We start from the raw sequence: 19,958 nt of genomic DNA, 5'->3' as shown, positions 1-19,958 counted from the left end.
TGGGATGGGGAAACCAAAAAGCACAAACGCAACAGGTCCCTTAGCTGTCCTTGCCCCTCACCTTTAAGGAAAAACATTCGTCCGCCTTCTCTGGGCATTTAAATGGGGGTCTCATGGGGAGGGTTCTTTTGCCTTGGTTCTTAACACTTTCTTGGGTCTTGTGAATTCCTAGGCGTCAACGTGGTGGATGAGGAGGAAGGTCAGTGCCGGCGGGTTGGAGTTGGCTGTGCCTGCAGCTCGAGGCTGCACATGACTTGTCCTGCTGCTGCATGCCTGGGGAGGGGCCTGTGAACGTCTGCATTTCCATCCCTTTCCGTCATTCATCCAGCATTTATTGGGCACCTACTGTGTGCCAGCTTTGCAGTTGTCCCTTGGGGATACAGATCGACTCTCCCCATCTCTCACTGGTCAACTGAGTGACAGTGGCTAAGCTGTACTGTGTCGCAGGTCAGATGACCACAGGCAGCGAGCCTTGAAAGAGACCCTGGTTGTGAAATGCCCAGCACCCAGTAGGTGGAAGATGCATGGTAACAGTTTGGTTATTACGATCCCACCCACACCTCCTGGGCATGATTAAGACCCAAGCACAGGGTGATGGAGCCCCTCGTCGAGTAGCTGCAGGTGCCAGGGGTGCCCAGAGGTGGCATGTCTTCTAGAAGAACTTGAGCAGGAAAGGCTGCCCAGTCTCCCTCTAGTGACAGAAAGGTATGAACTGGCCCCAGAGCAGACCCATGCCTCCTACCTTCCAGAGCCAGCAGTGTGTGGCTGGGGGTTCACACCAAGGCCCCTTTTGACAGCGACTGAAGCTGATTTTGGCCACTTAAACAAGGGTGTTTACCAGAAAGATTCCAAGTAGCAAAAGGAAATCAAAAGCAGATAGCAGAAATCAAAGGCAAAAGTGGATGATCAAGACTCAGACATTGGGAGCTCTGGACGTGAGACTCCTTTGGGGACAGAGCAGTTGTACAGATCTTTGGTCCTTGTGGGGCCACCACTCAAAGTCCTCTGGGGGAGAGGTCCTGATGGGCTGACCTTGGGCAGGTTCCCCCTTGGCTGGGAAGCCTGGGCATCCTGGGAGACTGGGGAAGGGGGCAAATCCCCTGCAAAGAACAGGACGATGTAGCACACACATTCCCATTCTCCTCCTGGGACTCACGGTCCCTCCCTTGCAGACGAAGGTTTTCCAGCTGCCCCAGTTGGTGTATCGCCAGTGGACTGATAGGGTTTTGATGAAGGGGCCACCATGGAGGCCACTGTGGGGACCTCCACTGCATGTGAAGCAGGAGGGGGTAGAGAAGGCTGAGGTTCCAGAGGGCGCCTGGGCAGCTGGGCAGGACGGGGCTCTCTGAAGTAGCTGTTGCAAGACGGGGGTCTCTGGGAGTGTTGTAAAGCACCCCCACCCTGCATAGCGGAAGACAGGCAAGGTCAGGCTTGGGCCCCAGTGTTATGCATGTGTGTTTGCGCTGTCTGCAGGCCGCTGCGTGGGAAGTCCTGCCTGTTATCACTCTTCTTTTTCATTTGTTTTACTTCCCCCCCCCCCAATTTAAAAAAAAATTGCTGATTTTAAAGGAAACATTTAAAACAGTGATTCTCAGTCGTGGATGTGCCCCAGAATTATCTACGGGACACGTTTAAAAATGCAGATAACAGTAAGCACCATGACCTCGTCTTCCATTCAACAAGCGCAGCGTCATTTCTTCCTCTTGCTCATGGGGGCTGGTGCTGCTGTTCCTCCCATTCTGCAGATGTGGAAAGTGAGGCTCAGAGAGGTTCATTGCTTTTCTAGTTCACACAGCTAGGAGGTGAGCAAGCACTTCCCACGCATCCCAGCCCCCTGACTGCTCACAGCGTGGGGTCAGCCTCCCTGGCAGAGTCAGTGCAGGGACCAGGGCCGGCCCCAGGTCATCCCCAGATGATTCACACACGGCCAAGATTGAGAATCACCGGCTCAGGGCCCCCGCATCAGCCCAGGAATGACCCCCAGCCCTGCTTCCTTGCCATCCTCTGTCACTTCCCGTGGTTGTTGCCTGAGAGAGTCACTCTTGCTGGATTCTGCTTTAATTCATGTCGCATCAGCATGTTCGCGAGTTTGCTGCCGGCTGTGTATTCATACCCTTTTGTAGCTTCTCTCCTGCATCCTCTGCCAGGGTCAGCCCTTTGGAGTCCTACATTACGTTCTGTCTCCCGGCACCAAAGAGTGAGGAAGTCAGTGCAGAGTGGGTGGTAATAAACATATCCCTGACTTGCCGGAAGATTAAAGGAGATAATGTATTTCAGCAGAGCGCAGTGGCTGACACTGAATAAATGTCAGCCACTGTCCCTAAGGTGACAGGGATCAGTGTTAATGCTGGGCGGATACTTCCTGGGATTGGAGCAGATACCCAGCTGGTGTGCCCGTGGTGCCTGTTTCAGTTGTTGAAATAGTTCCGTATTACTGGGAGAACAGCCACTGCCCCAGCAGTCCCAGGTAACCCCTTACCCCGATCTTCAGGACCTCCCCTTGATCCTGCAACCAGTGGGTTAACCCCTTGGCTGGGGGCGCCTGGGACTCCAGTGTCTGATGCCCTTGTCCACAGGGGTTGTTATTTATTTGGGGTTTCACCCCTGTCTGGGATGCTTGGGGACCAGAAGAACGTGTCCTTTCTCCTGCGTGGTTCATTTGTGTCCTGACCCCATGAGCCAGGCTGCATACAGCCCAGGACATCAGCAGAACTGGATTTTGCTGGTTGCTGCTGGCACAGGGCACTTGCTCAGGACTCTTGAGATGGTTGCAAAACACCATCCCTGTCCCCGGGAGAGCTGGCCAGCCGGGAAGCCTGTCTGTGGCCGCTGCAAAGCAGGTCTTGCTTTCTGAGCTTCCTGGCGGCCAGGTTGTCTGTCGTCTCCCCACACGGTGACAGGTGTTGGTGTCCAGCCCTTGAAATCACCATCCTCCCCCTCCTCCTTTCTGCCAGGCTTGGCAGGTGTCGGCGGTCCAGGGAAGGAGGTGAAACAGATGGAGAACGGCATGCTGGTGACAGACACTGCAGGGAAGCAAATGCAGAGGTGAGGTGGAGCAGGCCGGGGGACCCTGTGGATTTTCCCGGCACCACGTGTCTCCCCCTGCCAGTGGGGAGGGAGGAGGAACGGGGTGTCCGCAGCAAGGCTTAACGCCAAAAAAAAGCCTTTAGCTTCTGCTTCCCCCGCCCACCCCCCCCAAATCCTGGCAGAACCTCACTTCCCAGAGAGTAGAGGCTCAAAGGGGAAGCCTCGTTGTGCTCCTGCCAGGGGGCATGGCTCACGCAGGCCTCACAGCTGGATTTAACCATCCGTCTGCACTTCTGACACTCAAGCTCCCTACATGGCGTGGCTCTTTGCTCAAGTCACTCAGCGGGGCCTGGAATGTTGAGGCTGTAAGAGCCAACAGCCAATTCAAAATAGTCACAGTAACAATAGCAGCTGCGTTTTATGTGCCATTAGGAGCCAGGCGCAGTGCCAAGTCCTGTATAGTCCATAAACCTGGAGGTAGTTTCTCTTATCTTCCCATTTTACAGGTGGGCAGACTGAGAGCTGTCCACAGGCCATACAGCCAGAGAGAAGCTGGGCTTTAATATTTGAACCTGACTTCAGCCTCTGAGCCAGTGCTCCTAAGTTTTATGCTTTGGTGCTTTAAAGAAGGTTGCTTTTGGTCAGATCATGGGGTATTTGGAGGAGCGGCATTGACCTGCCTGTGCCTCGGTTTCTTCCATTGTCGAATGGGGTCTTTGGTGCCCCTGCCGTGTAGGATTGTAGGAAGGCCTCTGTGATGTGGCATGTGAGCGCTCAGAACCGTACCTCCTGCCTTCGGCACTCAGTAAATGCTGCGCAGTTATTATTTAGGTGAGCTGGAGCTGCCTGGGGTTACTTCTTTTGGGGTGGGGGGATTTCACAGACATGGGCTGGGAAGAAAATGAGCATAAGCTTCTGTGCCCCTCAGAACCCTGCCCACAGTCCCCCTCCTGCGCCCAGCTGTGTGTCGTACACGACACACTTCCTTCTCTGCTCGGGCAGCAGTCAGGGTGTGAGCTTGGCATGTGTGTGAAGCATGCATAACAGTGCTTTGCCTGGAGCATGCACGGGGCTGAGGGGGCACTGCCCTGGTCTGTGCAGGCGGCCAGCATAAGGGAAGAATTGGCTGAGATGGGGCAGGCGCCTGCAGGCAGTCCTGGGGTTTCGGAGCAGGTGACCACAGGACGCTTGCAGCAGCACGCCATGGGTGGACCGAGCAGAAACACACAGCAACTGGGTATTCATTTTTCTATTGCTGCGTGACAAGTGATCACAAGCTCAGTGGTTTGTCATCTCAGTTCCTATGGGTCGGGGTGTCTGGGCACAGCTTAGCTGGCTCCTCTGCTCAGGGTCTCTCAAAAGCGGTAACCAAGGCATCAGCTGGGGTCTCAGCTGAAGGCTCATCTGGGGAAGGATCCTCTTCCAAATGCACGAGGCTGCTGGCAGGACGTGGTTCCTTTTCCCTAACTGGCCGCATTCTGGAGGACCCCTCGGTCCCCAGCTCCCTGGGCCTCTCCCACCTCCACACGCACAGCATCGGGGCAGACAAACAAACCAAGAAGGCAGCAGAGTTGACTACAAGATGGAAGTTGCACCCCATCCTTTGCTCATGTGGATCTGAGCCATGTGCACACGCGGACACACATGAACACACACACCCCACGACGTCCCGCAAGTACACACCTCCTCAGGGAGGAAAGCTCTCTGGGTGATGATCTGTCATGATCTGCATAAAGCTGATGAGCACGGGGTGGGGGTGTAGGGGAGATGCTTTTTGAATAAAATCTGCCTAAAGGAATAGTTCTCCCATGGGACCCTGGGGCCAGACCCCTCCCCTCTATGAGTCTCCTCTACATAATCAGGAGCGTGAACGAGGCCTGGTGCTTAGGGCAGGGGGTGGGGGGGGCATCGACCCTGCCCAGGGCCTTCATCTGGGGGACACCCGTGTGCCTTGCTTCCCCAGGCAGCTCAGCAGCTCCTCCTCCTACGGCGGGGATGTGAGCCGGCATCACACCAGCACCGCCGAGCTGCAGAAGCCTGGGCCCACGGAGGAGACCTGGAAGCTCGTGGAGGCGGACAAGGCTCAGACGGGGCAGGTGAGGACGGCAGTCAGGTTGCTGTGCGTCTGCGGGGGCTGGACCCTGGGCGGGGTGCTCTGGTCATCTTGACTTAGGTCTTCCTCCCCAGGAGGCTTGAAAGGTACTGTTTTAAGCGCTGGAAACCAGGGTGGAGGGCCAAGGTGACTTGCCACAGGTCACGGCTGGTGAGCAACAGAGCTGGGATGTGAACCCAACACTCAGGCTCCAGGGTTGGCATCTGTAGTCTCTGCCTGCCTGACCGCTGCCTCCTTTGAGCAGCTGGGGCCTTGGTGGCCATAGATGACGCGATGCCTTGAATCCAGGCTCCAGCCTCACAGGGGTCAGCTGTGTGTGGGTTGGTTTCAAGTCATCACAGACGCAGCCCTGAAGAACATTAGTTGTGTCATCAGAAAAGATTATCTTTCACTTCTTTTTATTTTCTTTTTGCCCTTATTACAGGCAGATCTTGTTTTATGGCATTTGGTTTTGTGGTATTTCACAAATGCTGTTTTTTACAAATTGAAGGTATATGGCAATCTTGTGTTGAACATCAGTGCCATTTCTCCAGCAGCATTTGCTCACGTTGGCTCTCTGTGCCACATTTTGGTAGTTCTTGGAATATTTCAAACTTTATCATTATTATAGTTTGTTATTAATATAAAATATTATATTTGTTATTGTTATACTATGTTAACATAATATTTGTGATCCTTGATGTTACTGCTACAACTCACCGAAGGCCCAAATTATGATTAGCACTTTAGCAACCAAGTATTTTTTTTAATATAAATTTATTTTAATTGGAGGTTAATTACTTTACAATATTGTATTGGTTTTGCCATACATCAACATGAATCCACCACAGGTATACATGTGTTCCCCATCTTGAGCCCCCCTCCCTCCTCCCTCCCCATACCATCCCTTGGGTCATCTCAGTGCACCAGCCCCAAGCATCCAGTATCATTCATTGAACCTGAACTGGCAATTCATTTTATATATGATATTATACATGTTTCAGTGCCATTCTCCCAAATCATCCCACCCTCTCCCTCTCCCACAGAGTCCATAAGACTGTCCTATACATCTGTGTCTCTTTTGCTGTCTCGCATACAGGGTTATCGTTACCATCTTTCTAAATTCCATATATATGCGTTAGTATACTGTATTGGTGTTTTTCTTTCTGGCTTACTTCACTCTGTATAATTGGCTCCAGTTTCATCCACCTCATTAGAACTGATTCAAATGTATTCTTTTTAATGGCTGCTTAATATTCCATCGTGTATATGTACCACAGCTTTCTTATCCATTCATCTGCTGATGGACATCTAGGTTGCTTCCATGTCCTGGCTGTTACAAACAGTGCTGCAATGAACATCGGGGTATATGTGTCTGTTTCAATTCTGGTTTCCTCGGTGTGTATGCCCAGCAGTGGGATTGCTGGGTCATATGGCAGTTCTGTTTCCAGTTTTTTAAGGAATCTCCACACTGTTCTCCATAGTGGCTGTACTAGTTTGGATTCCCACCAACAGTATAAGAGGGTTCCGTTTTCTCGACACCCTCTCCAGCATTTATTGCTTGTAGACTTTTGGATCGCAGCCATTCTGACTGGCGTGAAATGGTACACAACCAAGTATTGTTAATTAAGGTGTGTGCATTGTGTTTCTAGTCATAGTGCTATTGCACACTTAATAGACTTCAGTATAGCATAAATACAGCTTTTATATGCACCAGGAAACCAGAAAATTCATGTGGCTCAGTTTATCAGGATATTCGATTTATTGTAGTAGTCTGGCACCAAGCTTACAAGTGTCTAAGGTGTCCCTGTTTATCACTGAGAAGGTCTCAGCTGGGGCTTTGTCTTTAATACCTGTCTTAGTCCCTTTGGGCTGCTATAACAGAAGACCGTGGTACAGGTGGCTTAGAAACAACATACATTTATTGCTCATAATTCTGGATGTTGGCAAGTCTGGGATCATGGCGCCAGCAGATTCAGTGTCTGGTGAGAGAGCTCCCTGGTTCATAAATGGCCATCCTCTCACAGCATCCTCATATGACAGAAGGGTGAGGGATCCCTTTTATAAGGGCACTAATCCCATTTATGAGGAGTCCACACTCATGAAAAGCCTGATGTGACAGGGAGCACACACAGGGAAAGATACCTGGAGTTTGCCGAATCCATGTCACGCAGGTTGGGTGTCAGGCTGACCCAGAGCACACTGCACCCATCCGTGGTGTGCAGCTGTGCTTTGAGTCACCACATGTAATTACACGGACCCCATGAGGGGCTCCACAGGAGATACCGGAGTAAAAGAGGCCCCCAGCTGTCACTCCGTGGAGCTGGGAAACAGGCTGAGCAAGCGCCCAGCGGTTAGAGGCCAGTTGCGAGGGGCAGGAATTGGTGTTGTGTTCAGAGGACTGAAGCTGTGGGGAGTGGATATGACACTTGGTCATGGTTGCTAGGCAACATGTCCCATGTTCCCATTTTCTTCAAACTCTTTGATGCCTTCCTGATAGTCCTGGAGTAAAACTTAATCCTGTCCAGCATCCCTCGGGTCCTGTGTGGTCCAGCCACTCCCTGTTCTCCAGCCTTGCCTCCTTTCTGCTTCCCTCCTACCTCAGGGCCTTTGCACATATTGGTCCCTGTGCCTGGAATGCCTTTTTTTTTTTTTTTTAATTTTCACCTGGTTAATTCTTTGATGTCCCTTCCTTACAGAAAACCTCCTCTGATTCCTCTCCACCCTGGGTTAGGTCAGGGTACCCAGTTTCATATTCCCATGGAATCATGTACCACTTCCAGCCCTTCTCAGGGATTATACATTTATCTGGGCAGTTATTTGATAAAAGCCTGTCTCACTGCTCAGCCTGAAGTTCCATGAGGGCAGAAACCTTGGCTTTGCTTCTGTTGATTTCTTTGCCAAGTAACTAAGGGGAAAGGGATTGTAGGCTTGAGCACAGGTGGGGACAGTGGACTGCACAGGGTCTGTTGAGGCTGCTTACCTTGGGTAGGCACGGCTGGTGGGTGTGTTCTGTAAGATGCCTTCTCTCCTGGTCTCAGGTCAAGCTCTCCGTGTACTGGGACTACATGAAGGCGATTGGACTTTTCATCTCCTTTCTGAGCATCTTCCTTTTCCTGTGTAACCACGTGGCTTCCCTGGCCTCTAACTATTGGCTCAGTCTCTGGACGGATGACCCCATCGTCAACGGGACCCAGGAGCACACGCAAGTCCGGCTGAGTGTCTATGGAGCCCTGGGCATTTCACAAGGTGAGCCTCTCCAGGCCCCCACTTGCTGTTGGCACTAGGAGCCACTTCCATTTCTTGTTATAGAATCAGATCCCCCAACTTGTCAGGGTTTTGTTAGACCCACAAACCAAGCTAAACACACATGAACACTATCACATAATAGACACTCAGATATTTGTAGAATGAACGTTTCTCGGATGCTCTGTTTCCTGTGGCTCTGGGAGACAGAGGGGAAGGGAGCTCCAACGTGCCTATTTTACAGATGAGTTGAGAAACAGAAGGTGACCAGGGACCCTTGCCCCTCATTGTTCTGGCAGGGTGATGGAGTTTCTGTGAAGTCCTATTTGTGGACTTCTGCCTTCTGCCCAAAGGTGGGAATTAGTTGCTACTTGTGGTTCGTAACACAGGCAGTGCTACCCTCATGTCTAGAGATACTTAGAGTTTAGTCATATCTAGAGATACTTGAAGTTATCACAACTTCCCCGTGGAGGCAGGTGCTGCTGGGATCTAGAGGCCAGATGTTGCTAAACGTCCTGCGGTGCCCAGCGCAGACTCCACAATGGAGGATGATCCAACCTCAGAGGTTAACAGGGAGGATGCTGAGAAGTCCTGTGTATACCCTTCCTGTGATCCCGCAAAGATCACCAGATGCAGCAGCGTTACCAGTCATAGCTAATGTTTGCAGCACTTACCTGATGTCTGGTTCTGTTGTCAACACTTTAAGGTGTTTTATTCTACTTTTTCAGCAGTCACATGAGGTAGGAGCTCATTTTTCTTAGTTTTAGAGATGCGGAAACTGAGGCCCAGAAGGGTGCAGTAAGTTGCCCAAAGTCACACAGCTTATTCATGGCAGAGCTGGCACTGAGCAAGGTAGTGTGGCTCAGAGCCCACCCTCTTCTTCCTGAGGGCAAAGGAGTTCACCCATCTGAGCTTCAGTTGGGCTTCCCTGGTGGCTCAGCTGGTAAAGAATCCGCCTGCAATGTGGAAGACCTGGGTTCGATCTCTGGCTTGGGAAGATTCCCCTGGAGAAGGGAAAGGCTACCCACTCCAGTATTCTTCCATATCTGTAACATGGGTACTAATAGAACATATACAGGGTCCTCAAAAGGATTAGATGCACATAAAAGACATGGTGAGTTTTGCACATAGTGTGTGCTGGGTTAATAATAGCCACCATTATGGTTGTTATTAGAAGCTGGGAGTCCAGGCTGCTTTGTCCACATGGTCACATGGCTCCTTGCCCCTGCCCCAGCTCGGTCCCTCTCCTGCCGTGGAGTTTGACACGAGAGTGTTTGTAGGTATCACAGTGTTCGGCTACTCCATGGCGGTGTCCATCGGGGGCATCTTCGCCTCCCGCCGCCTGCACCTGGACCTACTGCATAACGTCCTCCGGTCGCCCATAAGCTTCTTCGAGCGGACCCCCAGCGGGAACCTGGTGAACCGCTTCTCCAAGGAGCTGGACACGGTGGACTCGATGATCCCGCAGGTCATCAAGATGTTCATGGGCTCCCTGTTCAACGTCATCGGCGCCTGCATCATCATCCTGCTGGCCACGCCCATGGCTGCCGTCATCATCCCGCCCCTGGGCCTCATCTACTTCTTCGTGCAGGTGAGAGGTGGGTCCTGGGATCCAGGACGAGCCCTGCTCTGTGTCACTGTCCCGAGAGAGCCATTTAAGTTTAAATGGTTTAAACTTTCTACTTTTAACTTAAATGGGGACCACTTAAGTTTCCCCAGCGTGAGGCTGTGGAAGATGTCCCAGAGGAGGGTTAAGGTTTGTTTTTGTTGGTTTTGAATACCTAAGTTGATGGCTTTCAGCTTGCAATAATCAAACATCCTTTTTTCCTAATAATAAGGGTTTTATTAAGCTGAAAGTTTTAAAAGGAAATAAGCTATAGCCATGAAGAAGTGAAGTGAAGTGAAGTGAAGTCGCTCAGTCGTGTCCGACTCTTTGTGACGCCGTGGACTGTAGCCTACCAGACTCCTCCATCCATGGGATTTTCCAGGCGATAGTACTGGAGTGGGTTGCCATTTCCTTCTCTGGGCAGATAATGGCGACATGATAATAACAGCTGTGATATTTTTTCCCCTGTGATAGGAATCTGAAAGTGGATGTGGAAGTGTGAGCTGCTCAGACATGTCTGACTCTTTGCAACCCCAGGGACTGTGGCCCACCAGGCTCCTCTGTCCATGGGATTCTCCAGGCAAGAACACTGGAGTGAGTTGCCATGCCCTCCTCCAGGGGATTTTCCCGACCCAGGGCCATCTGCGCCATCAAGGAAGCCATAGTAGAAATTTAGAGGTGTGCTATTCAGGGCTGATAAGACAGCTTCCGGCTTCCCAGGTGGCTCTAGTGGTAAAGAACCCACCTGCCAATGCAAGAGACATAAGGATGCGGGTTCAGTCCCTGGGTTGGGAAGATCCCCTGGAGGAGGGCATGGCAACCCACTCCAGTGTTCTTGCCTGGAGAATCCCATGGACGGAGGAGCCTGGTGGGCTACAGTCCATAGGGTCACACAGAGTCGGACACAACTGAGTCGAGTTAGCACGCACACACACATCTGACAGCTTCATGAGTTTGGTAGCTTCAGATTCCTTCACTGTTTTGTTTTGGTGTGTGTGTGTGTGTGTGTGTGTCTGTGTGTGTGTGTGTGTCTGTGTCTGTGTCTGTGTCTGTGTCTGTGTCTGTGTCTTTGTCTTTGTGTGTGCTTCTGTCATCTTTGCCTTCCATTCTTAAGTTGGTTTCATGGTCCAGGATGGCTGCTGGAGCTCCAGCCATCACAAATAAGCTCAAGAAAAGTGAACAGAGTAAGGGAGCATTTGATGGCTGCATCAGCTTCACTGTGGTGCTTCCAGTTAACAGATCAGCATGTTGAGGTCCAGGGGGCAGAACTGGGAATGTGAACTCACATCTGATGTAACTGTCACTGTGCTTTCCTTCCCCTGAAAAGGACACCTTTTTACCTTGCTCATGCTGATTTTAAGTGTTCTAAATTCAGAGTCATCAAATGCATGTTGCTGTTGCTGTTAAATCACTTAAGTCATGTCTGACTCTGTGTGACCCCATAGACGGCAGCCCACCAGGCTCCCCTGTCCCTGGGATTCTCCAAGCAAGAACATTGGAGTGGGTTGCCATTTCCTTCTCCAATGCAAAAGAAAGTGAAAAGTGAAAGGGAAGTCGCTCAGTCGTGTCCAACTCTTCGCGACCCCATGGACTGCAGCCCACCAGGCTCCTCCATCCATGGGATTTTCCAGGCAACAATACTGGAGTGGGGTGCCATTGCCTTCTCCGTCAAATGCATGTATATTAGTAAAAATATTTTTTTAATTAAAAAAAGTAGCTGCAGCATACACGCTAATGGGTGACTGCTATTTAGATGTGAGCCTAATAGCTGTTGCACAAAATAAGAATAAGAAGCCACGGGGTGCTCTGTACCTCACACTGCACTGTGTGTGGCCTGTTGGTGTGGGTTCCTAGAGGCCTTGGCCAGGTCAGCCAGACCCCATGCCCTCCCACACCATGGCTTGGCATCACCCTGTGGCCCGGCATTGGTGTGTGAACAAAGAGGGAATCAGAGCACGTCCAGTTCCCAGACCCTCTCTGTGTTCTCTTTAAATCAATGCCAGCTTTTGTGAAAAGTCCTCCAGCTGCATTTATCAAAAATGTTACCCATGTTCTGACCCTGGCTGGACCTTTTCCTGGAGGACCCAGTTCAAAAGAACAAACGAGGAGGCCCAGGGTGACGTTCAGGGCAGTTCAGATGCCTGCCGGCAGCAGGGCCTTGAGCACACCGCGGATAATGTGGCAGTGGACTGCTAACATCCCTCTAACAGGAGAACTGGGAACACACTGTTGCGGCATCAACAATTTTATTTTTAAACAACAAAGGGAAAGAAGTTAGCCAAGGCCCATGTTGTCGGCACACTGTCATTATAACTGACAAAATGCGTAATGTGCGTGGGCAGGACTGGAAATGGAGGTAGAAAAATGAAAACATTGCCTTACTAATCCTTAGAGATTATGGGAGAACTTTTTTCATAGCATTTAACTAAATATTATTGTTGTTCAGTGGCTAAGTCATGTTAAACTCTTTGTGACCCCTTGGACTGCAGCACACCAGGCTTCCTTGTCCTTCATCCTCTCCCAGAGTTTGCTCAAACTCATGTCCATCGAGTTGGTGATGCCATCCAACCATCTCATCCTCTGTCGCCCCTTTCTCCTCCTGCCCTCAGTCTTTCCCAGCATCAGGGGCCTTTTCCAGTGAGTCAGTTCTTAACATCAGGTGGCCAAAGTATTGGAGCTTCAGCATCAGTCCTTCCAGTGAATCTTCAGCGTTGATTTCCTTTAACGCAGCATCTCACTCAGTGTGTATGCTAGGAGAGGGACTTCCTTGGTGGTCCAGCAGCTAAGATTCTGATCTCCCAATACAGGGGGCCTGGGTTCTATCCCTGGCTGGGGAACTAGATCCCACATAAAACGACTAACAGTTTGAATGGTGCAACCAAAGATCCACATGCCACAGCAAAGATCAAAGAGCCGTTGTGCCTCACCTAGGGCTTGGCGCAGCCCAATAAATAAACTTAAAAAAAAAAAAAAGAATCAAGAGACTGTATCACAGAAACCAATCGGCTAGAATGTGCTTAGTGTTTTGATTCATAATTACCCCAAATGTCCATCACAGGAGGATGGATGCATACATTGCGGTGTATTCATACAAAAGACGTGACCTAGCAGGAGAGAGGAATGAGCTACTAATATGCACAAGGAGGATGAGTCTCAGAGATACTATACTGATCAGAAGAAGCCAGACACAAAAGAGTGCATTTGTGTGATTCTGTTTTTATGAAGTTGAAGAACAGGCAAGAGCAATGAAATACAAATCAGAATAGTGGCTCTACGGGGAATTGACTGTGAGAGAACACGAGGGAATTTCCTAGATTCTGATCCGGTGGTGCATATACAGGTGTAGATAAAACGTTAAATTCACCAAGCTGTAAAGAGTTAGTACACTCTCTAGTGGAAGTAAGTTGCATCTCAAAAAGAGCCTTTTAAGATGTATGTGTGTAAGGGTAGGTGTTCTTTCTCTCTCTCTGGAAAATAATTAAAACATTATACACTGAAATCAGAGTAGTGGTTATCTCAGGATCATTGACTTAATGTAATGTTTTTCTAATCATCCTATCTGTATCACTTGAAAAAAAATTTAAATGGATATACATTAGTGTATATCTAGTATACATGAATTGTGTATTATATACATTATAATTATATTAATGGTTAATATACACTAATATAGAAGAGGGCTTCCCTTATAGCTCAGTTGGTAAAGAATCTGCCTGCAATGCAGGAGACCTGGGTTTGATCCCGGTTGGGAAGATACCCTGGAGAAGGGAAAGGCTACCCACTCCAGTATTCCAGCCTGGAGAATTCCAGGGACTATACAGTCTATGGGGTTGCAAAGAGTCAGACACGACTGAGCGACTTTCACTTTCACTTTCAAATATAGAAGAAAAGCTATGACCAACCTAAACAGCATATTAAAAAGCAGAGACATTATTTTGTGGACAAAGGTCCGTCTAGTCAAAACTATGGTTTTTCCGGTAGTCATATATGGATGTGAGAGTTGGACTATAAAGAAAGCTGAGTGCTGAAGAATTGATACTTTTGAACCATGGTGTTGGAGAAGACTCTTGAGAATTCCTTGGATTGCAAGGAGATCCAACCAGTCCATCCTAAAGGAGATCAGTCCAGACTATTCATTGGAAGGACTGATGCTGAAGCTGAAACTCCAATACTTTGGCCACCTGGTGCAAAGAACTGACTCACTGGAAAAGACCCTGATGCTGGGAAAGACTGAGGGCAGGAGGAGGAAGGGGCGACAGAGGATGAGATGGTTGGATGGCATCACTGACTTGATGGACATGAGTTTGAGCAAGCTTTGGGAGTTGGTGATGGACAGGGAAACATGGTATGCTGCAGTCCATGGGGTCACAAAGAGACATGACTGAGCAACTGAACTGATACATTAGTGTTTGCAAGTCATTTTTAGGAAAAGCAATGTAAGAGGTAAGGTGATGTGCAATTCTGTTGGGGCCTCCAGGTTGTTGGAATAAGTAATTTCTACTCCTGGAATTGCATGGCATCTGTGAAAATTCCCTGGCACTTGCCTTAGTGTCTTAGCTCCCAGCCCAAGGCCAGCACCAGACAGGTGTAGGTTGAACATTCATTTTCATTCACGAGCACCAGGCACTCCTTGGAAGAATCAGGTGAGTCCACGGGGTGGATTCTCTCCAGGAATAAAGCTTAAAAGGAATTATTTTTATTTAATTTTTTAAAACTATTTTTTGAAAAGTCAGACTATTCCATAACAAAAATAAGTCTCAGGTTCACTTTTTAGAGGAAATAAAATTCAGAGGACCTGACAAGTGGAATAAGTCGAGCAGGTCAAACATTTTAGAACTGTTTTCACCCAGGAGGAAAGAAAGCCGGGAGAGGAGGTGATCCCAGAAGAGGGTAATGAGAGCAGATGCCGGGGTCCTTGAGCCAGACCACGGGGTCTGGACTGCATCCGAAGGCAGTGGGAGCCGCCGGAGGACAGGTGGCATCTGACCATGTGCAGGGATTGGCAGAACCCCCGATCTGAGGTGGCCCGGGTTGGTGTCCCCCCTGGGTTCTCAGAGTTTCTGGGGCCCCCAGAGGGCTCCCCAACATGTGGTTCAAATTCCCATGTGAGCTGGCATCCAGAAAAAGTTTGGAGAACCCTTAAGAGCTGCCCACTCTGTTCAGTGTTCTCCATGGAAGGTCTCTGCCCCTGAAGATGGCCCAGGGCACCCAGCACAGCCCAGGAGGCAGGAGACATGGCCCTCAGCACCTGTGTTCACTTGCCTGGCTCTGCTGTTGAAGCCGGTGCAGACACGTTACATCTTCAGCACGTCCGGGAGAGGGCACTTCGGTCTCAGCGGGTCCTTTTGTACAGATGTAGAAACTGAAGCCAGGAGAACAGAGGTGTCTTCAGATGGCCAGTCCAGCCTCTGTCAGAGCGCCTCAGTGCTCCCGGGGGGCTCTTGTTCTGTCTCTTAATGAGCTGAACACCCGGGTTAGGGCAGGAGTAGAGTGGATGTGGTCTCTGCCCATGGGGACAGGCGGAGGCAGGGTTTACGCTGAGGTCTGCTTGTACTAAAGCAACGCTGTGGGGTCCATAAACCCTCGAGGTCAGTGGCATCAGAGAGGCCATGCTGTGTTGAGGTCAACTCTTTGAGACCGGACTGTTGGTGTTTGAATCCCAGCTCTGCCACTTCCTAGCCACATGGCTTTAGGGAAGAGGTTGACCTCAGTTTACTCGTTGTGAAACAGGGTTGAGCACCTCATAGGTTTTTGATGAAGATTAAAGAGCTGATGGCTGTGAAGGTGCTTCAAGTAGTGCTGGGACGCTGGGCTTCGCATGTAGTGTAGTGGAAGTCACTCAGTCGTGTCCGACTCTCTGCGACCCCATGGACTATACAGTCCATGGAATTCTCCAGGCCAAAATACTGGAGTGGGTAGCCTTTCCCTTCTCCAGGGGATCTTCCCAGCCCAGGGATCAAACCTAGGTCTTCCTAGAATCGCACTGCAGGCGATTCTTTGCCAGCTGAGCTACAAGGGAAAGCCCAAGAATACTGGAGTGGTCTAGCCCCAGGAATTGAAGCAGGGTCTCCTGCACTGCAGGCAGTTTCTTTACCAGCTGAGCTACCAGAGATCCGGGCTCCACCGGAGCGTGAGCTATTATCACTGCTGCCGCCCTGGTGGTTGTAGTCAGTGCACCTGCCGTTCCTCGGGTGAACGCAGCCCCGGTCCAGCATTCCGCCCCCAGAGAGGTCATTTACGTCCAGTCTTTCTGCAGCACGGCCCTGGAAGGATGGGATGAGGGGCCCCTCGCCTACCCCTGGTCCATTCTCTCCCCTAGAGGTTCTACGTGGCCTCCTCCCGGCAGCTGAAGCGCCTCGAGTCGGTGAGCCGCTCGCCGGTTTATTCCCACTTCAACGAGACCTTGCTGGGCGTCAGCGTCATCCGCGCCTTCGAGGAGCAGGAGCGCTTCATCCGCCAGAGCGACCTGAAGGTGGACGAGAACCAGAAGGCCTACTACCCCAGCATCGTGGCCAACAGGTGGGCGCGGGGCCGTGGGGGAGGCTCCCGGAGCCGCGGTGTGGGGCCCAGCGCCGGCCTCACGGGAGGGAGGCTTGGCCTCGGCGAGAGGAGAGGACGGAGGGACCGTCAGAAACGGGCGCGGTCAGCGCGCGTGTGGCCGCAGGGGCCGCTGAAGCGCAGGCGCAGAGAGTTCTGAGTCGGGAGATAGCGCAGGGCCCTGCTTCAGCCGTGGCCCTGGTGATACAGGACCATCGGCGACGGCGGCCTCGGCTCCTGAGTGTTCTCCTCACATGCCTCTCTTCACCCCCGCCCCCGGGTGATGAGTGTGGGAAGCAGTTTTATTAGTAATACTATTAGGTTAGACCGTGTGAAATTGCCCTTTGGGGGATCAAGCATGGTTGAATAGCATCGGGCTTAAAAGAAAAAGGAGTAGAAGTTGGCTAATTATTGATGGAATCTAGACCATCCCGTCCTCACTTGCTTACATCCTAAGATGTTTTTTGAGATATGAGAGAGAGAGAAGACTCCGGGGAGGGGTCAGAGCACCCTGGCAGTGACCCACTGCACACCGGGTAATCCCTTAGTGTGAGACAGGTGGGAAGATTGGGCATTGCTGGAAAGACCTTGCAGTTCCCTTGCAGAGTTTGTTTAGGGAGTTTGTTGAAATCTGAGTTTCTGTAGGAATAACTCACACCCCGAGAATCCGTCACATGGATCTTTAAGAATGTGGTGGGAAAAAAACAGATTGATAATACTGCCTCTCTAGAATGCTTTACATTTTCAAACATAAAAACAGTGTTCCTATGTGATAGCATACAAAAGTTAGCTTTAAACGTGTAGATCTGTCTATATTTTGAAGGAAAGATAATACATTTTAATGTTTCTAAAATAGCGGTGATCTAGGTCTGGGGACCCTTTGGCTGTGTTGAGAAGGGTCGTTTATTTTTCACTCTCCCCTCCCCCCATCCTGCCAAGAGCCGTTTGTTTTAAATCAGGGATGCCTCTCAGAGTTGATGATTTTTCTTAGCATTTCGGAAGTCTCTGAGACATCTTTGTTGTAAAATGCACACATGGGTGTGTATTTTTAAGGTTTCAGTGAGAAAAGGTTGGCCCTTAAAAAAGCAAGTTTCAGTTGCCTGGGAAGATCACTTATGGAGAACTCTAGTTATTCCCTGGGGTTGCCAGACCAGTGAAGAATTCCTGAAATTGTGTCCCTTTTTCCCCATGTCCCATGAACTGGACAAACAAGGCCTCTCTCAGGAGCTATTGGGGAATTATTTCAGTAAGCAGAGTGGCCACCCAGCTCCCTCACCCCACCCTCAACCGGAAACCAAGCCTCTGAGAAGCTGACCTGGGCGCGTGCATGTGTGTCCCTGTCCCTCTGCCTGTGTCTCCACGCAGGTGGCTGGCCGTGCGGCTGGAGTGTGTGGGCAACTGCATCGTCCTGTTCGCCTCCCTGTTTGCCGTGATCTCCCGGCACAGCCTCAGTGCGGGCTTGGTGGGCCTCTCGGTGTCTTACTCCCTGCAGGTAAGCCGGGGGCACTCTCAGGTGGACTTTTCTCTTACTGGGGAGCCGGTTGTCAGGCGCTTGGGCCTTTACTTTGAATCTCTGTGGGCGTGGGGGAAGGGGACGAGGCCAGGTGGAGTCTGAGGTGCAGGTCTAGAGCCCAGTGACCGACTGAAGCAGGGGAGAAATGAGACGGGCAGCCAGGACTCCCCCATCAGCCAAGGAATGTCCCTGACGGCTTGAGAGGATGCCTCCAGCTGCCAGAAGAATGCACTCAATACTATAAATTTCCCTCGAGGCGCTGCTTTAGCTGCATCTCCCAAATTCCGACGCAGCGTGTTTTCCTAACTGTCATCTAGTTGGCAATACATTCTCATTTCCTTTCTGATTGCTTGTGTAGCCCCGTGGGTTATTTTGAAATGTGGCGCTGGCATAAGAGACGCACAGTAGCAGGTCTGGCCGCGGTATCTGAGGTAGCTATCTTCTGGGCCTTCATTATCTGAATCGTTTCATAATTCCTTCTGTCTTCATGAGAAGAAAACAACTCACGCTCACTCTAGATGCTCCATCGGATGACTCTTCCCCTCACAGGTCACCGCATACTTGAACTGGCTCGTTCGGATGTCGTCCGAGATGGAGACCAACATTGTGGCCGTGGAGAGACTCAAGGAATATTCGGAAACTGAGAAGGAGGTAACATAAGCAAGCCCCCGGCCTGACCTCTTGACCATGGTCTTCGGTGTAACTTGACTCAGAAGAATCCTCTGAACCCCAGCATGTGCCTTCTGCAGGCAGCCTCCACCTGACCCAAAGGAAAAAAAAAAAACCCTCTGTTATTTGTTAATGTGTTTTGAATGGGGATTTACATTACGCAAAATGAATCATACTAATTTTCTCTTTAGAATTAAAAGTTAAGTACAAGTGAGTCATTTAAAAATATCAGGTATCAGTAACGAGAATCAATATAAGGATATTGCACAAATTATGCTATTACTGGTAAGGAGTTTCCCGAAGTTTGGGAAACCCTGCAGTTATTTCACCCAAGTCCTCATTTTATGGATGGAGGAAAAGGGCACGTAGTGAGGGGCGATGGCTGGTCTGAGGTCACGTTCATGGTCAGGAGGACAACTGGGAGTAGGGCCCAAGGCTTTGGTGTCACATTGCCCCTAATAACTGCCTTATTCTGTCTGCACACCATCTCTGAATAGCAGGAGTAGTGTTAATGACAATAGCAGTAATGCCTAGCGATAACTCCATCCCACCACCACCAATAATAATAGGGACACACACATTGGGCCCTTGTGTGGTGTCAGGCCCTGTTCTAGACACTCTGCGTAGAATAATCCATTCATCCTTTACACAACCTTGCAATTCACCTTCTACTGTCACCCCCATTTTGCAGGTGAGGAAACAGACACAGAGAGGATTAGTTACTTGCCTAAGATCACATGGGCTTGCTTCCCTGTAGCTCAGACGGTAAAGAATCTGCATGCAATGTAGGAGACCGGGGTTTGATTCCTGGTTGGGAAGATCCCTTGGATAAGGGAGTGGCAGCCCACTCCAGTGTTCTTGCTTGGAGAATCCCATGGACAGAGGAGCCTGGTGGGCTACAGTCCACGGAGTCTCAAAGAGTTGGACACGACTGCGTGACTATCACTGCATTCCAAGAAAATGCCCCCCCGGGAATGAAACTAAAGGGACCCTGGTTAGACTCTGACTTAAGGATTTACTGAAGTGATCTGTGCCAAGTCCTTGAATTCCGTGAACCAGGGCCCACCTCATCAGAGAGCATTCTTCAGAATGATGTGAGTGCCCCCTGTGGAAATAAGAGCACATTACAACAGCAGGTTCCCACCCTACCTTGATTTATCCATTTATTTATATCAGCTTTTGAGGTATAATTCATATGCCATGCAGTTCACTCATTTAAAGTGTGAAATTCAGTTTTTTACTTTTAAAAATACTGTACTTATTTTCAC

At 50.2% G+C, this 19,958-nt stretch overlaps 1 protein-coding gene across 4 annotated transcripts in view; it reads left to right on the top strand.

Annotated features, from left to right (window-relative positions):
• The window catches only part of ABCC1 (ATP binding cassette subfamily C member 1), a 155,198-nt gene that overhangs the window by 128,039 nt on the left and 7,201 nt on the right, over positions 1–19,958 (top strand). For 2 of the 4 annotated variants that reach the window (XM_052652080.1, XM_052652079.1), the window contains exons 20-27: positions 173–199; positions 2,955–3,045; positions 4,991–5,123; positions 8,161–8,368; positions 9,646–9,956; positions 16,291–16,490; positions 17,874–18,000; positions 18,571–18,672. In XM_052652080.1, coding sequence (XP_052508040.1) covers positions 173–199; positions 2,955–3,045; positions 4,991–5,123; positions 8,161–8,368; positions 9,646–9,956; positions 16,291–16,490; positions 17,874–18,000; positions 18,571–18,672 — 1,199 coding nt within the window. The remainder of the gene's footprint in view (positions 1–172; positions 200–2,954; positions 3,046–4,990; positions 5,124–8,160; positions 8,369–9,645; positions 9,957–16,290; positions 16,491–17,873; positions 18,001–18,570; positions 18,673–19,958) is intronic. The other 2 variants (XM_052652082.1, XM_052652081.1) reach the window with 1 other exon arrangement.

Source organism: Budorcas taxicolor, chromosome 2, assembly GCF_023091745.1.
Source record: "Budorcas taxicolor isolate Tak-1 chromosome 2, Takin1.1, whole genome shotgun sequence".
Taxonomy (NCBI): Eukaryota; Metazoa; Chordata; class Mammalia; order Artiodactyla; family Bovidae; genus Budorcas; species Budorcas taxicolor.
This window is presented reverse-complemented; position numbering and strand designations above follow the sequence as displayed.